This window comes from Eptesicus fuscus, chromosome 20 (assembly GCF_027574615.1).
Source record: "Eptesicus fuscus isolate TK198812 chromosome 20, DD_ASM_mEF_20220401, whole genome shotgun sequence".
Classification (NCBI taxonomy): domain Eukaryota; kingdom Metazoa; phylum Chordata; class Mammalia; order Chiroptera; family Vespertilionidae; genus Eptesicus; species Eptesicus fuscus.
Window position 1 is genome coordinate 19,376,697 of NC_072492.1, and position 18,303 is coordinate 19,394,999.

At 48.6% G+C, this 18,303-nt stretch overlaps 2 protein-coding genes across 6 annotated transcripts; one reads left to right on the plus strand and one right to left on the minus strand.

Annotated features, from left to right (window-relative positions):
- Positions 1-1,003: 1,003 nt before the first annotated feature.
- Positions 1,004-10,744, minus strand: TNFAIP1 (TNF alpha induced protein 1). Its single transcript, XM_008147796.3, has 7 exons — positions 10,595-10,744; positions 7,160-7,476; positions 6,372-6,541; positions 5,856-5,945; positions 5,718-5,770; positions 4,718-4,913; positions 1,004-3,243 (listed from the first exon to the last, which is right to left on the minus strand). The coding sequence occupies exons 2-7, from the start codon at positions 7,362-7,364 to the stop codon at positions 3,007-3,009; spliced, it is 951 nt and encodes a 316-aa protein (XP_008146018.1). The 5' UTR covers positions 7,365-7,476; positions 10,595-10,744; the 3' UTR covers positions 1,004-3,006.
- A 217-nt stretch (positions 10,745-10,961) lies between these two features.
- IFT20 (intraflagellar transport 20) lies at positions 10,962-18,262 on the plus strand. 5 transcript variants are annotated; one of them, XM_008147795.3, is made up of 6 exons: positions 10,962-11,105; positions 14,562-14,797; positions 14,955-15,083; positions 16,254-16,339; positions 17,351-17,454; positions 17,893-18,053. In XM_008147795.3, the coding sequence occupies exons 2-6, from the start codon at positions 14,722-14,724 to the stop codon at positions 17,972-17,974; spliced, it is 477 nt and encodes a 158-aa protein (XP_008146017.1). In that variant the 5' UTR covers positions 10,962-11,105; positions 14,562-14,721; the 3' UTR covers positions 17,975-18,053. The 5 variants fall into 5 exon arrangements, with proteins under 5 accessions (XP_008146017.1, XP_054565027.1, XP_028010680.1 ...); XM_054709052.1 differs by having other exon boundaries at positions 10,963-11,105; positions 14,762-14,797; XM_054709051.1 differs by lacking the exon at positions 10,962-11,105 and adding an exon at positions 13,724-13,789 and having other exon boundaries at positions 14,762-14,797; positions 17,969-18,262.
- Positions 18,263-18,303: the final 41 nt, after the last annotated feature.

Here is an 18,303-nt window from a genome sequence, read left to right on the forward strand (position 1 = left end):
TCTTGAGGCTTGGGGTTGGCTAGACATCTCCCAGGATCACTGTGCCTCTCAGTCAGCGGGGTGGGGGCTTGGCTGGACTAGTTCTCTTTACCTTCTGCCAAGTGCAGAGTAGGAGGCCAATATCAGGGTCAGAGGAGGGCCTGGCTCTTAATGCTGGCCAACCATTGGCATCTCTGGCCTCATTGGGCCTGGGAGAGAAATGAGGCAAGCCAACCAGGTTTCCTGGAGCAGTGGGCCTGCCAGCCTTGAGCACAAATTTGTCAAGCTTCCAGACTACAAATGCAGAAATTCAGCCGAGGAGCTCTAGGTATGGGTGGTGACTAAGCCAAGCTACTTTCTGAGCTTTTCACAGATCTCCAAGAGCCAGAGATGAAACATGCTGCATTTTGCCCTGATTCTTAGGGTTCCTGCTTCCCCACTACCATAGTGATTGCTAAAGCAGTCGTTTTATTCTTGAATTAATATTAAATCTCCATTCTGGCCCTTATTAGTGTTGTCCTTAATCCTCCACCAGGGGGAGTCTGTATTGCAGGACAACTGAGTGCAATTGGACTTATAGGGAGAACAGGAGGTCAGGTGGTGAACACAAATAAAGAACTACATCCATAGCAGCGAGCTGACCAAGCTGTACTCACCGTAAGCACGGCTCTGTACCACTGCAGTATAACAATTTTATTAGAAATTAGTGTTTGTTTCCATCACCTATGCAGAACAACAAAGAATTGTAGTTGTATGATACAGAAGTTCCCTCATGCCAGGACCTGTACCATCCATTAGGCAGACCCTGGTCAGATAACAAACGGAATAAAACCCAATATTCATTCATGTCCTTAACAGCAGGCTTCTAGTGTTCAGAGGAACTGATGAGAAGGTTTGACCTTCACCCACACTTTTTGTTTATATTTCTCGTGGGCTGCTCAGAGTTGAAAAATTCAGACAATCAATAGTGTTTTCTGAATGGGGCTAGGAAATGCAAAATTCTCCCAGTTCTTACACCACACAGTCTGATTTAAAAAGCTAAGATTACTTCATTGAGCTCAATTTAGTATTTTTCTTAAGAACAAGGAAATATTTTCAGTCAGGGAAAAGTGTCTCAAGTCCCAGGAAGAAAGACTAGTCACCACTGAGCAGAGAATCTGAATGTCAAAGCAGTAAAGAGGTTACAGGAGCTGTGAAGGTCAAAGGACAATCATTATAAAATACTTCAGTGGGGACCTGGGACTTTTGAGTATTAAAGGACATCAGGAGGACAGTTGAGGAAGTAGGCCAGTGGCCTCAGAATTATTCCAGGCTCTGTGAAAAAGGCACAAAGCCAAAGCCAGAATCTGGCCAAAGAAATGGATTTGTCTTCATCTTATTACTTCACTGAGGGCTGGAAGAATTGTTTATAGCTGATCACGAGGGTGCCTCACCTGAAAGTCTTTATACATTGTGACAAGTGTAAAATACCTGATTAGAGTCACATTTCCCTGCCCCATCATGTCATTTCAGGTCCTTGTTGAGTGTCTATTAACCCTGGCCTGGCATTTGCCCATAGACCCTGTGGAATCAGCCATGAACAGCCACTTAAGGGCTTATTGTAAGAGTAGTTGAGAGCTGAACTTGATAACTTATGTCCCTTCTTGAATGAGTGGGTACTGCTAAGTGGCTATGCTGCTTTGTTATTTGTTAGGCTGGCTGAACATTCCTTCCTGATGGCATTCCTTTGGAAAAGAATTCAGATAAGCAGCCTCCCAAGGGCCAAGCCAAACAGAATGAAAACCAAAGCCCTGAAGAGGAACTCGCATCCTTGCCCAAGAGCTGGTGCGTGGCATCTCCATGGCTAAATTACCCAACAAGAAAGAAATGAAGAACCCTTTTAAGGGGCTTAGGCTGCTCACATTACCCTGTGTTTAGAGACTCACCCTGGGAAGAACCCCCATCTCCAACCAGGACACAAAACCAATAGCATTGGTGGGGGAGAGGGGATGTTTGGCCAAGCACACACCATTTCTGCACAGGGCTGCAGAGACTGCAGGGCTGTGTCCAGTGGTTCCACAGCCTTCCTGCTGTGGCTCATGCTCCTGGCCCCTAAAATGGTTTTGGCCTTATAGTAAGGACATCATTCTTTGGAGCTGACAGCAAGAGAATCAAAAAGAGCAATCATGTTAGGCCTTAGGAGTCAGTTATGTGAGTCTAAGATGTTGGGGCAAAGTGTCATTTCTCACAGGGCCGTTATTAGGACCACAGGTTCCCAACTTACACATCCTTTCTCAGCACTGTCTGGGCAGGCTGTTTGGCCATCCTGGCAGCCAAAACTGGTCAGTATCTTATTGCTTCTATCTCCTCCCTCAGATTGATTCTGCAGGAAGAGGGGATTAGGGTCAGAAAAAGACAACATAGGTCAGGAAAGAATATACATCTCCTGAACAAAAGAACAAAGTGCTTTAAAAAAATAGATCCCAAAGGCATGGAGACAGGTCCAGGGTCTTGGCATCCTGGAGGGGTAGCAGGAATACCCAGTCCCCTCATTATTAGACCTATAACTATTCATTTCCTAGATTAAAAAAACAAAACCTCCTCAAGCCTGTGCTTAAACTTAAGAAAAAAGGAGCCCCACCTTCTAAGAAACGGCCTCCACAGCACCAGCAGCACCTTCTCCACAGAATGACCCACTTCCTGTGGGCCTCAGCTAAGCAAAGGGGCATTTAGCAAAGGGCCAAGGGGATGCCCTTAGCAGGACGTGGGCACATTAGTCCACTCGTCCCAGGGGCAGAAGCAGCTCCCTGTCAGGAAGGGAGATGCTGAGCAAAGGGGCCAGGACTCAGCCATTTTGAAGTGCTCAGGGAGCAGGGCAAAGGAATGTGGTCCCTCCCCTCAGGCCCTCTGACCTCGCAGGCAGGGCCTATCATGCCTCTGGGTGCTGGAGCAGAAGCCCAGCCAGCAGCAGCGTGGGGTGGCCAATAGGGCAGGGTTCCACAGGACGGGAGACAGGGTGTCCCATGCCCTGACTCCCTGAGGGTTTTGTCAGTCACGATGGGCAGACTGGTGGCCGAGCTGGCGGTCATCGTAAGTGCTATAGCGTTTGACATGGATACGACGGACACGGTCCCGTAGTTCAAAGGTCTCCTCATCTTCACTGGGGGAAGCCTGGCTATGGCTACGGCTTGTAGCCTCCAACAAGGAGTTGTCAGGGACTCGCGGGGTCTCGTAGAGTAAGACGTTGAGTGTCTCCTCATAGATTCGGGCCTCTGGAAATTCCACCTAGGGTGAGGGTGACAAGAGGACTGACTGAACTGAACAAGATTTCATCGCAAAGAGGGAGCAGTATGTCAGGGCCCCTGACCCTGTGCTTGCTCATAAGGCCGCCTGAACTCTCTCAGGAGACAGCTGGCTTTCTGTTTCATGAGGCCGAGGCAGGTCTCCCTCGGAAGGTGTGAGATGTACTCTGTGCACATAAGGATGCAGAAGACGAGCACCATCTCCATGTCCTCTCGGATCCCAGACCAATGGACTAGTATGTGCAGAGGTTAGGGCCTTGGCTTTGTGGTTAGCCTAGTACAAATACAACTCAAGTACTTAATAGCTGTGTGGCCTTGGGCTTAACCTTGCTAGGCCTGAATTTCCACCTGTGTAAAATAATGGTTAGTATCTACCTTGGAGAGCTGTGAACATTAATTGAAAGATGGATAGGGATGCATTCAAGGCACCTGAATTCTAGACTGACTTGTGTCATCTTGAGCTTCTGTTCCCTCATCTGCCAAATGGGGAGAATGGCTCTAGCCTTGCCCCTCACAGGTGTGGTATGTGAGTCAAAAAGTTCATGAAAGAGAAAGCACTCAGGAAAGTAACAGGTGCTGTTGCCACTTCCACAATGTAACCAACCCTCCCAGAGACGGACCCCTCAGTCCTGACTCCATTGATACCTGCGCACAGGAGCTCCCACCCCAAAAAATGACAGGAGGAAGCAGGGCCACCTCCTTGAGCTGTCCTCTGACCCTCTAACCGCCCGCTGTAGGCATTTTAGTAGCCTGGGGGTCAGAAGGTAATACATGAGCGTGGCTGCTTTGAGCCCTTCACATGCACATGACTCCCCCAGATGAGCTGCCCTTCCACACCAGCAAGGCCTGGCCGTCTCCGGAACATACACTCGTGGGCAGCTACTATCTGGGGACACCGACCACTCACAGTGTGGGAGAGCGGGGTTAGCGCAGCTTATGATAACTCACCTAACAAATCCTTCACGCATGCCTGGCACTCTGCTGCTACTGCAGAGGCTAAGCTGACTGAGCAGGAACAGAGCAGGAAACCCAAGTAGCAGGGGCCAGAGACGAGATCTCAACAGTTATTTCCACTACACTGCACTGCTTCTTTTAAGAATTGTCTCTTTCACAATAGCTCTGTTAAATTTGCACTATCATTCCCCTGTTTACAAATGAGGAAACTGAGGCTCAAATGGTTTAGGTGGCTTATCTAAAGTCAGAAAACTGGTAAATTGTGGCACCAGAATTCAAACCTGAACTGGGCCAACTCCAAAGACCCAGTCCTTCCCATTGCACCTGCTGTTCCCTTCCCAGCAGCCCCTTCCCAGCTGACCAGAACAAATAGTTTCATGCCATTCCTGAGCCTCCTTATATTGTTTTTTATCCTTGCCTATCACCATCACAGAGAGCAAAATGGATGCCCCTTTCACTCCCTGGTGTGTGTCCTGCCCCACCACGCAGAGGGAAGCCCCTACCTTGGTCTGCTTCTTCTCTGTAGCATACACAATGGAGGTGCAGCACACCTCTGCCAGCTTGCGACCCTGGCCATAGAATGACCAGCAGCAGATCTCATCACCGATGACGTCCTTGATGAAGAGCACACGACCGTTGAAGCGCAGGGAGAGCTTGTCAAACAGCTCAATGTTTTTCAGTAGGTGGTCGTCGGAGTTGCTGAAAAACCCAGGAGGGCCAGCAGGCCTGGCAGTGAGGTTCCGCACAGGGAGGACACTAGCTGGGCTCTCCCCGTCCCTCCCCCAGCATGCTAAAATGAGGAAAAGTCAAGATGCCAAAGGGGACAGGAAGAGAAAACATCACGGGGCACCGCACCGTCTGGGTTTGGGGGCCTGCACAGAAAAGCAGTTGAATTGGTTTTAAGTTAAAGCAGAGAGAACTGAGGGAGGGAGGTCTCCTCTCCTTAGGCCTGGAAAGAAGGAGGCTTGCTGCTATCTTAGCAGGATTCTTTCCTTGCTGTAAGGGTGACGCTGGGAAGGTTTGGGACTGACTTGAGTCTGCAGCCTCCTACAGACTAACTGACCTGTTGAGAAGACAAGGGGTGGGAGTAGGGGGGAGGGAAGGGGGAAACTGGCCTAGGACAAAGTTTGGCTTAGGAGGAGTCCCAGCCCACTGGCTTCCCAGTGTCCCTCCTCCACCCCATAGGATAATGCTGGGAAAACACCTGGCATGCTGCCTGACATGACAGATGTTAAAAGGGTGTTACATGTTCAGTCTCGTCTATTCCAGCCAGGGCTCTGCACCAAGTTCCAAATGCCTCTGCCCTGATCTCCCTTCTACTCTTTGTCCTTCCCTCCTTAGACCCAGACCTGTGCAACCATGCCAGGAGTGCAGGTGGCTTCCCTTGGTCTGCTGCCAAACTTCCGCTCTGGCTGCACGTCTCTTTTAGCTGCTTCTGCAGCCCTTCCCCAAGGCCCTCCCCTCAACCCCAGCAACGCTACCCCCCACTGATGCCCAGCTTACCTGGTGTAGGAGTACTTGTTGTTGCTTCTGTTGTACAGCAGCTTCACTACAGGCTGTGAGGGAGGAGAGTGTGAGGGCTGGGCCAAGTCCTGGAATCCCCTGCCTGAGCCCTCAAGAGTCCCTCCGAGATCCCAGTACCTTGGTGGAAGATTCGATGAGCCTCTCCTCCTCCTTCAGGGAGGTAATGATGGGGATGTTGCACACCGGCTGGTAGGAGTCCTTCTTGTCCTGGGTGACACAGCCGAGAAGCCTTTTTGAGGTCTTGTTTGCCAGACTTAGCCAAGCTTTCCCCAGGAACTGTCAAAGCCCCTCTGCCACGGCCAGCCCTGCTTGCTGAGGCATCGGACAGATTAGGAGGCCCCTGATAATAGAAACTGCCAGCTGGCAAGCAGACTTCCATTTCTAGAAAACCTAAAATGCAGGTATCTAGGCTATAAGCTAGCAGCAGGGCCTACTCATAAGACTTGAGTGCGCCACCTTACAAAACTGTCTGGCTGCCCACTTGCTTGGCCTGGGCAACAGCTGGTGTATTTCACTAGGTTTGGGACTCGTCAGCCATACCTGCCACATAGCCTTCCAGGAACTGGACTCATGTCCCTGAAGGAGGGGGCCAACTCCCAACCATGTCAACCAGCCCCAACTCTGCCTCCGTACCTGCAGGGCACTCTGGCACATGTTCACCAGGCCCTGAATGAGGTAATATTTGGCTTCAGCCATCAATTCCTTGATTTCTTGACGGTTCTGAGGGAGGATGATGGTGTCATCACGGAGGTAATTCAAAATGGTGCCAAAGTGCTTTCCACATCGGTCTATGAGGATCCAGCCTAGGGATTCAAATGGGCCCCAGAGGGTGACCGTTTGCCTCCAGGTACCTCAGAAGCAGGCAGCAGCCAAGGCCACCTGACAGCCTGGTGACAGGTGGCAGAGCGCACATGAGCACCGAGTCCACAGCACAGGGTAACAGAAAACAGAACCTCAAGCTCTTAAGTCCATTGTTGCTCTCATTCCTCCTCCCTGAAACCAAGAACTGGTACACACTGTAGGGGAGACAGGCCCTCCAGGCTCTGTGGAGGCCTGCAGAGGTCTAAGCTCAGGAACGCTCAGGCCCACCTGACAACACAGAAACCACCAGGCCCTGTTTGCCTCTGCCCACGGCCCCACCACTATGGTGATGCTCCCATGAGAATCTAGTCCTATGTGAAGAAAAAACAAAGTATGGATAGCCTCCCTGGGAAATGGGTGTGTAGCCATACAATAATCTATGTACAATGTCAGATAGAATTCTGAAGCTTGATTAAGGACTCCAGGTGGAGTCCTGTACTAGGGGAACTGGAAAAGTGAACCTAGAATATATATGCCAGGCTTAAGCCCTGCCCTGAAGTCACATCCCCAGGAACTCCTCCTTCCCTTCCCACCTAGCCCAACAAGCCCTGATACCTCACCTTCCTTGTCAGTCAGCACCTCCATGCGCCCGCTGAACATGGCCTTGAGCATGGTGTCATGCCGGGTTAGTGCCCGCACAGTGGTGTAGTACAGCGAACCGCCCACATTGAGCTGGACGTATTTGTTGCCCAGGCTTCCTCCCTTGAAACCGCTTAGCTTGGGCTTGGCCCCTGAAGCTGGACACAAGCAGGTATCCCCCGACATCTCCCGCTTCAGGTAGATCACCACACGGCAAGAGGTGGGTTTGGAAGGTTCCGCCGTGGTGAAGGGTCACGAGTGAGTGGCCAGTGGAGGTGAGAGCCTCATACTCCCAAGGCTGTGAGCAGGAGATGGGAGAGAAGATAAGAGTCAGCAGGGGACAAAAGGAGAAACACTGACCATCCAGTCATTCTCCTTGACAAGTCAAGATTCCCTGGCAGAGATGAAGGCCCTAGGCAATGGTAAGAAAGATGCTCCTGCTGTTCTTTATGGTACAGGAACCAGGGCCCAGAGCTGGTCACGTCACCAGCCTCCCTGAGACTCAGCTCTGGGCAGCAAGGAGGACAAGCAAGCCCTTGGAGCCAGTCAGAGGCACAGACTGGCAGGGCAGAAGTCCTTACCCTGGGGATCTGCCAATCAGAGTCCAGTTATTTTCTTCTCAGGATTCAAGACTTCCAGTCAAACCTACTGGGAGTTCAGCCTGCCTAGGAGGTCCCAAGAGCCTGAGGGACAGGGCACACTTCCTTTCCAAAGATTCCAGGCTCAGGAGCAGCCTGCACCAGTGCTTATTTTGAGTAACACCCGGAGTCTGGCTTCAGGAAGGCAAGTAAAAGCAGCTCAGGAGAACATGAAACGAGTCGGGCTGGAGGGTCCCAGCCAGTGTTCTTGGCAGAGGTGACCCTGGCTCCAGCAGGCGCTTCCTGACCTTCCCGTTTCTTGGCACTGGCCCTATCCTAAGTTCCTGAAATTGTCACCATTTTTCAGAATTGAACAACTACAGGATGGCTATTTTTGCTTCTTTTCCTGAGAAGGGGCCTAGCCCTATCTCTTTCTCAGTTCCCTTCCAACAAGAATGGGAAGAAAGGGCTAGAAAAGACCAGATGATAAATCTAAAATAAATTAAGTGATTTGGAAATGGAAAGTAAAGCTAGGTCACTTCTTTTGATTTAGATTTTATTGTATGTTTTGGTTTTCTAAAGAATCCATTCACTGAAGAAAAAAATAATAGAAAACATTCATTGCATTAAATGTTCCAGGCATTTAATATTTATTAACTCAATTCATTCAGCAATAAAACAATATTGAGTTCCTATTAGGTTAAGCAGTAGGGATAGAGAGATGAGAAAATATCAGCCTTGTCTTCAAGGAGTTCACAGCATCAGAATGTCAACAAGAACAAATATGGTAAGAGTTAGCATTTACTTCGCCCTGCTACGGGCCAGGCCCTGGAGATACAGAAGAGAACAAGGCATGGCCTCATGCAGCTTGCATTCTAGTTGGTGGATACAGACAAGAAAACAAATAAGCAGGAATTCCAAAAGTGAGAAATACAATAAAGGTAAAACAGTATTTTTAAACAATATATATTTTTTATTGATTTCAGAGAGAGAGAGAGAGAGAGAAAAACATCAATGTTGAGAGAGAATCATTGATTGGCTGCCTCCTGCAGGCCCCCTACTGGGGATCAAGTCTGCAACCCCGCCATGTGCCCTTGACTGGAATCGAACCCGGGACCCTTCAGTTCGAAGGTTGACGCTCTACCACTGAGCTAAACCAGCGAGGGCTAAAACAGTATTAAGAAAGTGACTAGGGAGAGGCACTAATCTAGATAGGGACCAGGAAACAGAGTTAAGGCCACAGTGGCTGGTGCAGAGAAAGAAAGGAAGACCAGACCATATTAAAGAGTTCCGATTTTATATGAATTGCAATGGGAATCGATTGGAGAGTTTTAAGCAGGGGACTGATATGATCTATTTACATTTGGGAATGTAAAGACTTCTAGACAAACCTACTGGGAGTCCAGCCAGCCTAGGAGTTTCCCAGGAGTCTGAGGGACAGGATACACATCCTTTATAAAGGATCCAGGCTCTGGCTGCTGTGTAGAGAATATATTGAAAGGGTTCGAGAGATCAAGTGGGAAGACCAGCGGAAGCAGTAGTAGTCTGGGCAAGAGAATGGTGAAGGCTTGGACTATAGTGGTGATAATGGAAACAGAAAAAGAGTGGAATTACTTCATTTAATCATCACAACATTCAGAAGTTTATAGCTGCACATCATCTCTTGTAAGTGCAACCCAGAAACGGTGCACTGGTTTTCCCAAGTTTACTGCTCCAGTCTCCAAACTTAGCACAATGCCATTCACATTTTAAAGCATTGAATATATGTTGGTTTGTTACACTGAAGTGGTCCCTGATAATTTAGGTAGGTCCCTGGGAAGAACTGCCAAGGAAGGGCCAGAGCAGGTGCTGTGTGAGGTACTGAATTCCTTTGATGGCTTGTCCAGGTGACTCTCATTTGCTTCAAGGACACAAAGAACCCTCACCAGAGACTGCCCAATCAATAAGTAACACTAGTATGAGATCACCTTACCTTCCTCAGCCCACCCCAAAGGAATAAAACCCCTTAATAGGTTTCAACAAGTTCTTGTGTGTTTTGTGTCTAGCATCAATTTCCCCAGGAGCAAAGAAAACACCACTTATTCTGCCAAAGCAAAGGAACTCAAAGGCTAGGTTGTTGCCAACAGAAAGACAAACCCAAAGTTAATCTATTCTTTTCCTACAAAGCAATTGCTATGAGCCCCTGGATGACGTCAGCTCAGATTCTGTCCATACCAATAGGTTCCAGGAATTCTCTGGCAGGTAACGCCCAGAAAGTAATTCCTGTGAGAATTAAGTTTCCACTGGGAGCCTCAGAGCTCTTCCTTCCGGACTCTGTGTGTGTGTGGCTATCTGGGGATGCCTGAAGCTAGGGGCGTATCCGTGTCCCACTCAGCGAAGCTAAGGGGAACCCAAGCAGAATAAAGGGCAAACCACCTCGGCGGTGGGAGGAGGTAGGGGTCCTAAAGGAAGAACACTCAGAAACTAGTTACAGGGGAAATGGGACGTGGGGAGAGCGCCGATCTTGGTTAAAGAGGGCGGGTCTAGCAGAAATCCCAAGTATAAAAATCTTAGGCTCCATCCAAAGGGTCTGGAGAAATTAAAGAAGACTCACACTCTCTGGCCAGTGTAGGGTCTTTCCCAGCTCGTACCCCCTCCCACTCTTACTACCGAGAAACCGAGACCGGGACACAGAGACACAGAGACACCCCACCCCACCCGCAGTGGGGGATTGGAGCTCTCCATCTCCCCTACGCTGTCCCATGCCTTTTCCCCAGGACCAGGTAGGGCTCTCGGCTCCAGCGCGAGGCCCATCCATCCCTCCCCCTCGCCTAGGGTATCGGCAGACCCGATTCTTACCGTCCCCAGCGGCGCCTCTCCTGTCAGGTGGGTTGCAGGCCGACACTGTGCCGCCCCTAGGATGTGGCCGCCCTTCAAACAGCAATCCCGGGCTGTGAAATCACATCCTCCGACCGAACACTCCTCCCCGAGCTGCCGCCCAGCGGGGCGGGCCCAGGAGCCTGAGACTATAAGTCCCGGCATGCCCAGCATCCAATCAGGGGAGAGGGAAGAGCCCCTAGAGTATTCCTTGGTGAGCCCACAACTACTTCCGGAAGACTTTCCGGTGCAAAAGCCTCTGGATCTTGTAGGCAGTGGTCGCTCTTCTCGGGCCTCTGTTTCCCAGCAGGCTCTGCGGGTTAGGCGGGGTAAATGCTTCCGGTGTCAAATAGTGACGTTTTGCGTGTACAGGTCCTGTAGCCGTGGCAGCGGCTGAGGCTGGCGGGCCAGGTACCGCTGCCGCGGGTCGAGAGAGACGCTCTCTGCCAACCTCAGCCTGGGCTGCCGCGCGCCGCCGCTGCGGGGTCGGAAGGTAGGCCGTGACTCCGGTCGGGAGACGTGGGCGGACCCGGGGCGAGATAAACCCGACAGGCCCGCGCCTCGAGGAAAGACCGTCCCAGGCGGAAAGAAACGTGGGAATTCTGCCCAACTCTTTGGGAGCGGAATTACACACCGCGTGGGCCTGCAACTTTACGCGCTGATGCTTACAACAACCTTGTGAGAAAACTGTGGCTCAGATAAGTTCAAGGAGCTTACATAGTGAAGACAGCCAGTTCCATCACCCAGACCTTTCTGACTTTCTGCCCAGTGCCCTTTCCCTGTGCCCCATGAATGGAGCTTCCTCGCAGTGCCTAGCATGGATCTGGGAGAGCCAGGGGCGGAAAGCGTGTCACCGCCCTCCTCTCCGGGGAGCTCAGTCTGGCTCCTGTGCCCGGTGTTTCTCAGAGGCGCAGACGCGCGAGTGGTGGGAGCTGGGAGAGATCTGATAGTCAGCTGTGAACCCTCTCCCTTCACTCCTCTGGTCTTACCCATCTCATTCAGCCATTCAGTTGTCTCAAGCCAGAAACATGGGAATCTTGTCTGACTCTTTCCTTCACTCACCCCCCACGCCCCTACTACATTCAGTCAATCCTTACTAAGTCCTAACAACTCGACTTACAAAACATCTCAAATTGGAACACTTTTCTTCAGCTCCAAGCCTTGGTTACTATAATAACCTTCTCTGTTCTCACAGTCTTTCATTCCACAATTACTGAGTGCCAATTATGTGCAGGCCCCATGCTAGATGCTAGGGTTACCGTGATGAACTGGGTGGGTGTAGCCCCACCCTCGTGTCCTCCAGTCCAGTCTCCATCCTAGGTCACAGTGGTCTCTCTAAAAGTCAAATCTGATTCTGTCACTCTGTTGAGAATCCACTGGCTGCTCGTTAAGCCTCTGATAAAACCCAAGGTCATTACTGCAGCTTTCAGAGCCCTTCACGATCCAGCTCTAGCTCCCTTACCTAGCGGCATCCTGTTCCAAGTCCCTCTTGCTCACTCTGTTTGAACCACACTAGCCTTTCAGTTCTTGGGATGTGTTTAATTTGTCACAGCTTCAGGATCTTCACCCAGGCTTTCCCTTCTGCCTGGAATGCCGCCTCCCCCCTTCACTTGACAAGCTTTGGGGCCTCTTTTAGGTCTCAGCTTCAGTGTCCCTTTTGCAGAAGGCTTTTGTTGACACCCCCACCCCCATAAGAAGTATGTCCTGCTGCTGCCGCTTCCCCTAGCACCTGTGCCTTTCCTCATCCTATTACCATCGTTTGTGATGGTCTGTTTACTCTTTGTCCAGAGGTCAGGAACTATAGCATTAAAGCATTTTCTTCACTATTCCATCTCCAGAGCCAGGGACTCAGTAGATGTCTCTGAATAAATTCATGCTCTCAGGAAAGGGAGTAACAGCTGAAGCAGATGTTTGCTCCCTCAGGTTACCTGAAGCTTTCTAGAGTAGCTTAATCACCCAGTAAGTGTTAAGTACTTAGACTATATGTGTAAATGTAACAAGTAGGATATTTAAAAATATGAACAAATATTTTTTAAAAGCCTGATCAGCCCAGTTGATGTGGCTCAGTGGTTGAATGTTGACCCATGAACCAGGAGGTCACGGTTTGATTTGGGTCAGGACACATGCTGGGGTTCCTGGCTCCATCCCCAGTGGAGGGCGTGCAGGAGGAGGCAATCAATGATTCTCTCTCATCGTTGATGTTTCTGTCTGTCTCTCCCTGTCCCTTCCTCTCTGAAATCAATAAAAACATTAAAAAAAACCCTGATCATAAGGAAGCTCTGGATGATTAAAATGTTTCAAAAGGAAGATGCTAGCCTGCTTACTTGAGTGGATTCCAGGGAGGTCAAAGGCTCTGGGCTCCAGTCATACACAGACAACCTATAGACATGCATTAGTTGGCCCACACAGTTTGGGATGTGTTTTATTCCTTACTTTGAATTTTTGAATTAGATACTTTCCTTTAAAAATCAGATTCCATATATAAATCTGGATTTCTGGTCCTCTTGAAAATCAGTTCTGGCAATGGTAGGACTTAATCCCCCCCCACACACACTTTTTTTTTTTTTTAAGATTTTATTGACTTTTTAGAGAGAGAGGAGGGAGTGGGAGAGAGAGAGAAACCTTGGTGTGAGACAAAACATTGATCAACTGCCTCCTACACACCCTGTACTCGGGATTGAGTATGCAACCTGGGCATGTGCCCTGACTGGAAGCCAACTGGCCACCCCCAGGTACATGGACAATGCCCGGCCAACTTGGCCACACCAGCTTTTTAACCATTGATCTTCTAATGGTACACATGCTCTGGGAGTCAGTCCCAGAAGAATCACCCCATTCAAACAGAACTTCTCTAAGGAAGCTGGAAGGGTAGGGTTGGTTTGGAGGAGGTGGGAGCAGAGGGAAGAGCTGGTGCAGGGCCAGGTGGTGGTAGCCTTTGGAACACCTGGGGTTTTAGAATTGGTATAGCGGCCAAAGGCTAGTCCTGAATAGCATTGCCTTCCTTTCTAGACAGGGCATGTGTTCCTTGTTTTTTTTTTTGTGTGTGTTTTTTAAAAAAAAAATATTTTATTGATTTTTTACAGAGAGGAAGGGAGAGGGATAGAGAGTTAGAAACATTGATGAGAGAGAAACATCGATCAGCCGCCTCCTGCACACCCCCTGCTGCCCGCAACCAAGGTACATGCCCTTGACCAGAATCGAATCTGGGACCCTTGAGTTGCAGGCAGACGCTCTATCCACTGAGCCAAACTGGCTAGGGCTGTATTCCTTGTTATTTGTGTTATTTTAAAGCCAGAATGAGGGTGCGTTTTCAGTGTTTCTTTCCAAGAATCGATGCATCCTTTAGACCAGGAATGCAAGGTGGCCTAGGAAGGGAGAAGATACCTGTGCCGGTCCTGTTGCCGACAGAAAACCCCAACCTCTTTAGCGTGGCACACGGGGTCTTTCTATCTGGCTCCTATGACCTTTCCAGCTCCATCCTCCATCCTTGCATCTTGTAGGCAGGATAGGCCCTTCCAGTGACTTCCGGCTGCTGTTCATGCTGTTCTCTGCTTGGAATGCCTTCCCTGACTTCCTTACTCTGTTTTCTGCTTGGAAGAGACTGACCCAACTTTGGGTCCCAGTTCAGGCAAGCGTACAGTATCCCCTGGCGTACATTTGGGGTAATATGCTTACTCCTGGCTTATTTTTTAACCCTAATTTTTAATTCACCCAGATTTTCTCTTTCACTTGTTTTTTGTGTTGTTACAGTACTGTATTTGAAAAGCTTTTTCATGTCCTTTTGGGTATATAATTGGGGATAAATAAATATGCTTATGGCTAACAACTTAATTCAGATGTGAACTTCCTCACGCCACGTTAACTGTTCTCCTCTAGTGCTTTAGTGATATTTCTGTAAAAGCACTTAACACAGTATAATTTTTCAGTTTACATGTCTGTCTTCCTCCAGCTAAACTGTGCTCCTCCAGGGCGGGTACCATGTTGCACTCATCTTTGTACCCCCAGCATCTAGCGATGTTGGCATGTAGTAGGCACTCAAGAAATATGTGTTGAATGAACGATGCCTGTGACGAGCAACTGGACTTTATTCTTTCCTGACCCTTGATCCTATGACACATCTCCTCCTGGCTGCTACTATCACTCCTTCAGAGCAGATCTTCTCTAGAGAACCTGGAAGGGAAACAGGTGAGGCTTAGAGAGGTGGAGGCAGGGGGACGGGGAGCCTTTGGGACATCTGGGTTTTGGGCCTTGGTATCTGGGGGCAGGAGTGGGGCTGGGCTGGAAGCAGGCTTTCCTTGGATGGCTGGGAAGTGATCATGGATTGAGGTTGGTTTCTTTACAGCTATGGCCAAGGACATCCTGGGTGAAGCTGGGTTGCACTTTGATGAACTGAACAAGCTGCGGGTGTTGGACCCAGAGGTTACCCAGCAGACCATAGAGCTCAAGGAAGAGTGCAAGGACTTTGTGGACAGTGAGTGTCATTTGGGGAGATGTGTTGCCACTCAGCTTTGAATTATCCCAACTGTGCCCCACTCCTACCTTCCAGCTGTTGCTCTTGGCCCAGCCAGAATGGAGCTGCTGGCTCCCTGAAGGTTGACCCTGACCTTTATGAATTCCCATATGCCACCCACCTTATCTACCTGCCCTCTTATGCTCTCACGTAGTCCCACAGGGAACACCAGTCAAAGCGGACGCTGAAGTGCTGAGAGGAGGGTGTGTTTTGAGATATGCCATCTTTGATTTTTTTGCTCCCAGAAACCTTAAACTTCGTGGGGGCAGAACTATGGCTTGGGAGTGGGAAATAGAGTTATGTACTGATGACTTGATTTCCTGGGAGAAATAGTATTCTCAGTAGTGGGATTGTCTGTATTGGGAGTAACATTGATTAACTGGAATCCCTAGAAGCAGCTCAACAGACCCCATGAAAACATCTTTTAACAGGAGATACCCAGGACACCTCCTGTCCTAGCAGCCAAGCAAGACCAGTGGCGTGAATAAAGAGCAGGCCGAGCTAGAGCTAGAGCAGGGATTTCTGAGTCTTCTGGGCACTGTAGGCTGTAGAGAGCTCACCTGGTGAAAGGTAGCATGAGTTCTATTGCCAGCCTTCTGATGGCTGTGAATGTTGTCCCATCTTCTTGGGCCTTAGCTTACTCCTCAGTAGTGCGGGTTCCACCACACCCAAGGATATTGAAAAAAAGGGAATGGGAGATTAGGCACTTAAATGCTTTGAGCTCTTTATTAGCTGTGGCCACAGTGGATAGCCCCACCATCAATTGAAATCTAGTGTATCTGTGGCTACAAGAGGCAGCTTCCTGTCCTGAGGCAGTCCTTTCATGAATGTGGCCCTTTGTACCTGCTTGGGGTCCACCCATACAGTAGGTCCACCAGGGCCTCCATAGCTTGAGGTAACAGCAGCTAGCTGGCCGTGGGGACGCAAGGTCTGGATATTTCCCATAGCTCTGGACACCTGCCAGTCATCTCTAGGTTCAAACCAAGGGTGGCAGACTTTAGACCGGCAGGCACCAAATTGTTTGGACACAAATTAGAAGGGGCAGTTAGTCCTTCCCTCTCGCTGAAAGGGAACACCGAGGGAGAGTCACGACACTGAGGAAATAAAAACATTTTCTTCTTTCCCCAAAAGAAATTGGCCAGTTTCAGAAAATAGTTGGTGGTTTACTTGAGCTTGTTGACCAACTTGCAAAAGAAGCAGAAAATGAGAAGATGAAGGTAAGATCAGCACTCATTTTATCTCCATCTTGGCCTGGGACCCTCGTTCACTAGCCTGTCATCTTCTGCCCTCGTGACTGTGTGTGTGTTGGGGGTGAAGGGGGTGGGGTGAGGAGATTCTTTTAATAAAACAAGATTTTAAACAACATTTCCTATACAAGTATCAACTCATGTTGTATACCTGAAATATTACATCAATTATACCTGTTTTTTAAAAACAATTCCTGGTCCAATTAACCTACTTTGAATTCTTATATGCCAGTACACTTTTAGTCATTATTTCCTTTAAGCTTCACATCACTGAAATAGATGGTTTTATCATTTTATAAATGAAGGTGTGCAGAGTATAGGTGACTTGGCAAAGAGCACTAAATGTTCCAGACCCTGGGGATACTCCTAGATCTGCCTCAGAGCTCTAGGTCAATTCTAATTTGGAATCCTGAGGTTAATCCTTTCTTTCTCCCAAAGCTCTGGGGTTCACCCTTCTTTTCCCTTCTGGGCAGTGAGGTAGCCCCCAAGTGGTGCTTACCCAGTTGAGGACTTAATGCTAAAGATGGTTTTAATGAAGCCATGACCTTGGGCAATACTGTTCTTCTAGGCCAGTGGTCGGCAAACTGCGGCTTGCGAGCCACATGCAGCTCTTTGGCCCCTTGAGTGTGGCTCTTCCACAAAATACCATGGCCTGGGCGAGTCTATTTTGAAGAAGTGGCGTTAGAAGTTTAAGTTTAAAAAATTTGGCTCTTGTCAGCCTGCTGACTGAAAGGTCCCAGGTTCGATTCCGGTCAAGGGCATGTACCTTGGTTGCGGGCACATCCCCAGTAGGGGGTGTGCAAGAGGCAGCTGATCGATGTTTCTCTCTCATCGATGTTTCTAACTATCCCTCTCCCTTCCTCTCTGTAAAAAATCAATAAAATATGTTTTTTAAAAAATTGGCTCCCAAAAGAAATTTCAATCGTTGTACTGTTGATATTTGGCTCTGTTGACTAATGAGTTTGCCGACCACTGTTCTAGGCCATTGGTGCTCGCAATTTGCTCAAATCTATAGCAAAGCAGAGAGAAGCCCAACAGCAGCAACTCCAAGCACTAATAGCAGAAAAGAAAATGCAGCTCGAAAGGTAAGACATTATGTAAAGCCAAGTCTTTACTCAACTGCATTTCTATTTTTCCTTCTTAACGGTCACCTCTTATCCTTATTCATTTTTCTCCTAGGAATAGTGTCTCACTTATCCTAATTTGAAGGTTTTAAAAATAAAATTACATTTGATGGAAAGGAAAAAGAAAATTCGTTAATATCAAATCACCTGTAGTGGTTTGAGAGCACGAAGACTCAGGTGGCTAGTGTGCAGAGGTGGCTGGCAGACCCTCTAAGGGCGGAGGATTTTTCACGGTGCCCTGTGCAGGGCTTTGCACACTAGTCTTTTCTCTTCTTGCCCTAACTTCACTCTGACACCATTTCTTGGAATCATATAAGTCACCTGTATTCTTCTCTAGAAGAATTAAGTCCATGGTTTATTTCATCCGTTTTTAGGGCTTCTAACAATTTTGTTTTTCAGGTATCGGGTTGAATATGAAGCTTTGTGTAAAGTAGAAGCAGAACAAAATGAATTTATTGACCAATTTATTTTTCAGAAATGAACTGAAAATTTCATTATATAGCAGGAGGGCAGAAAAACAAAAAACCTCTGTACCATTCCAGTGACTTTGACTAATGACCCAAGTATATCATGTGAGATGGTGTGCGGAGGATGCATCATCTCTGAAGGCAATAAAACAAATCTGGGGGGCGGAAGGGGGGGCTTGTTTCAGATGCCAGTGCCTATCTGGTAGACACCCCGTGACCACGGTGGCCCAGGTTCTCACCTCTTGCATTCTTATTCTGAAATAAGCAGTCTGTAAACTTTGATTTTTTTGTTTTTTTGTAAACTCACAAAGCTTTGGAGGAAAAAGCAATAAATTATTGTTTT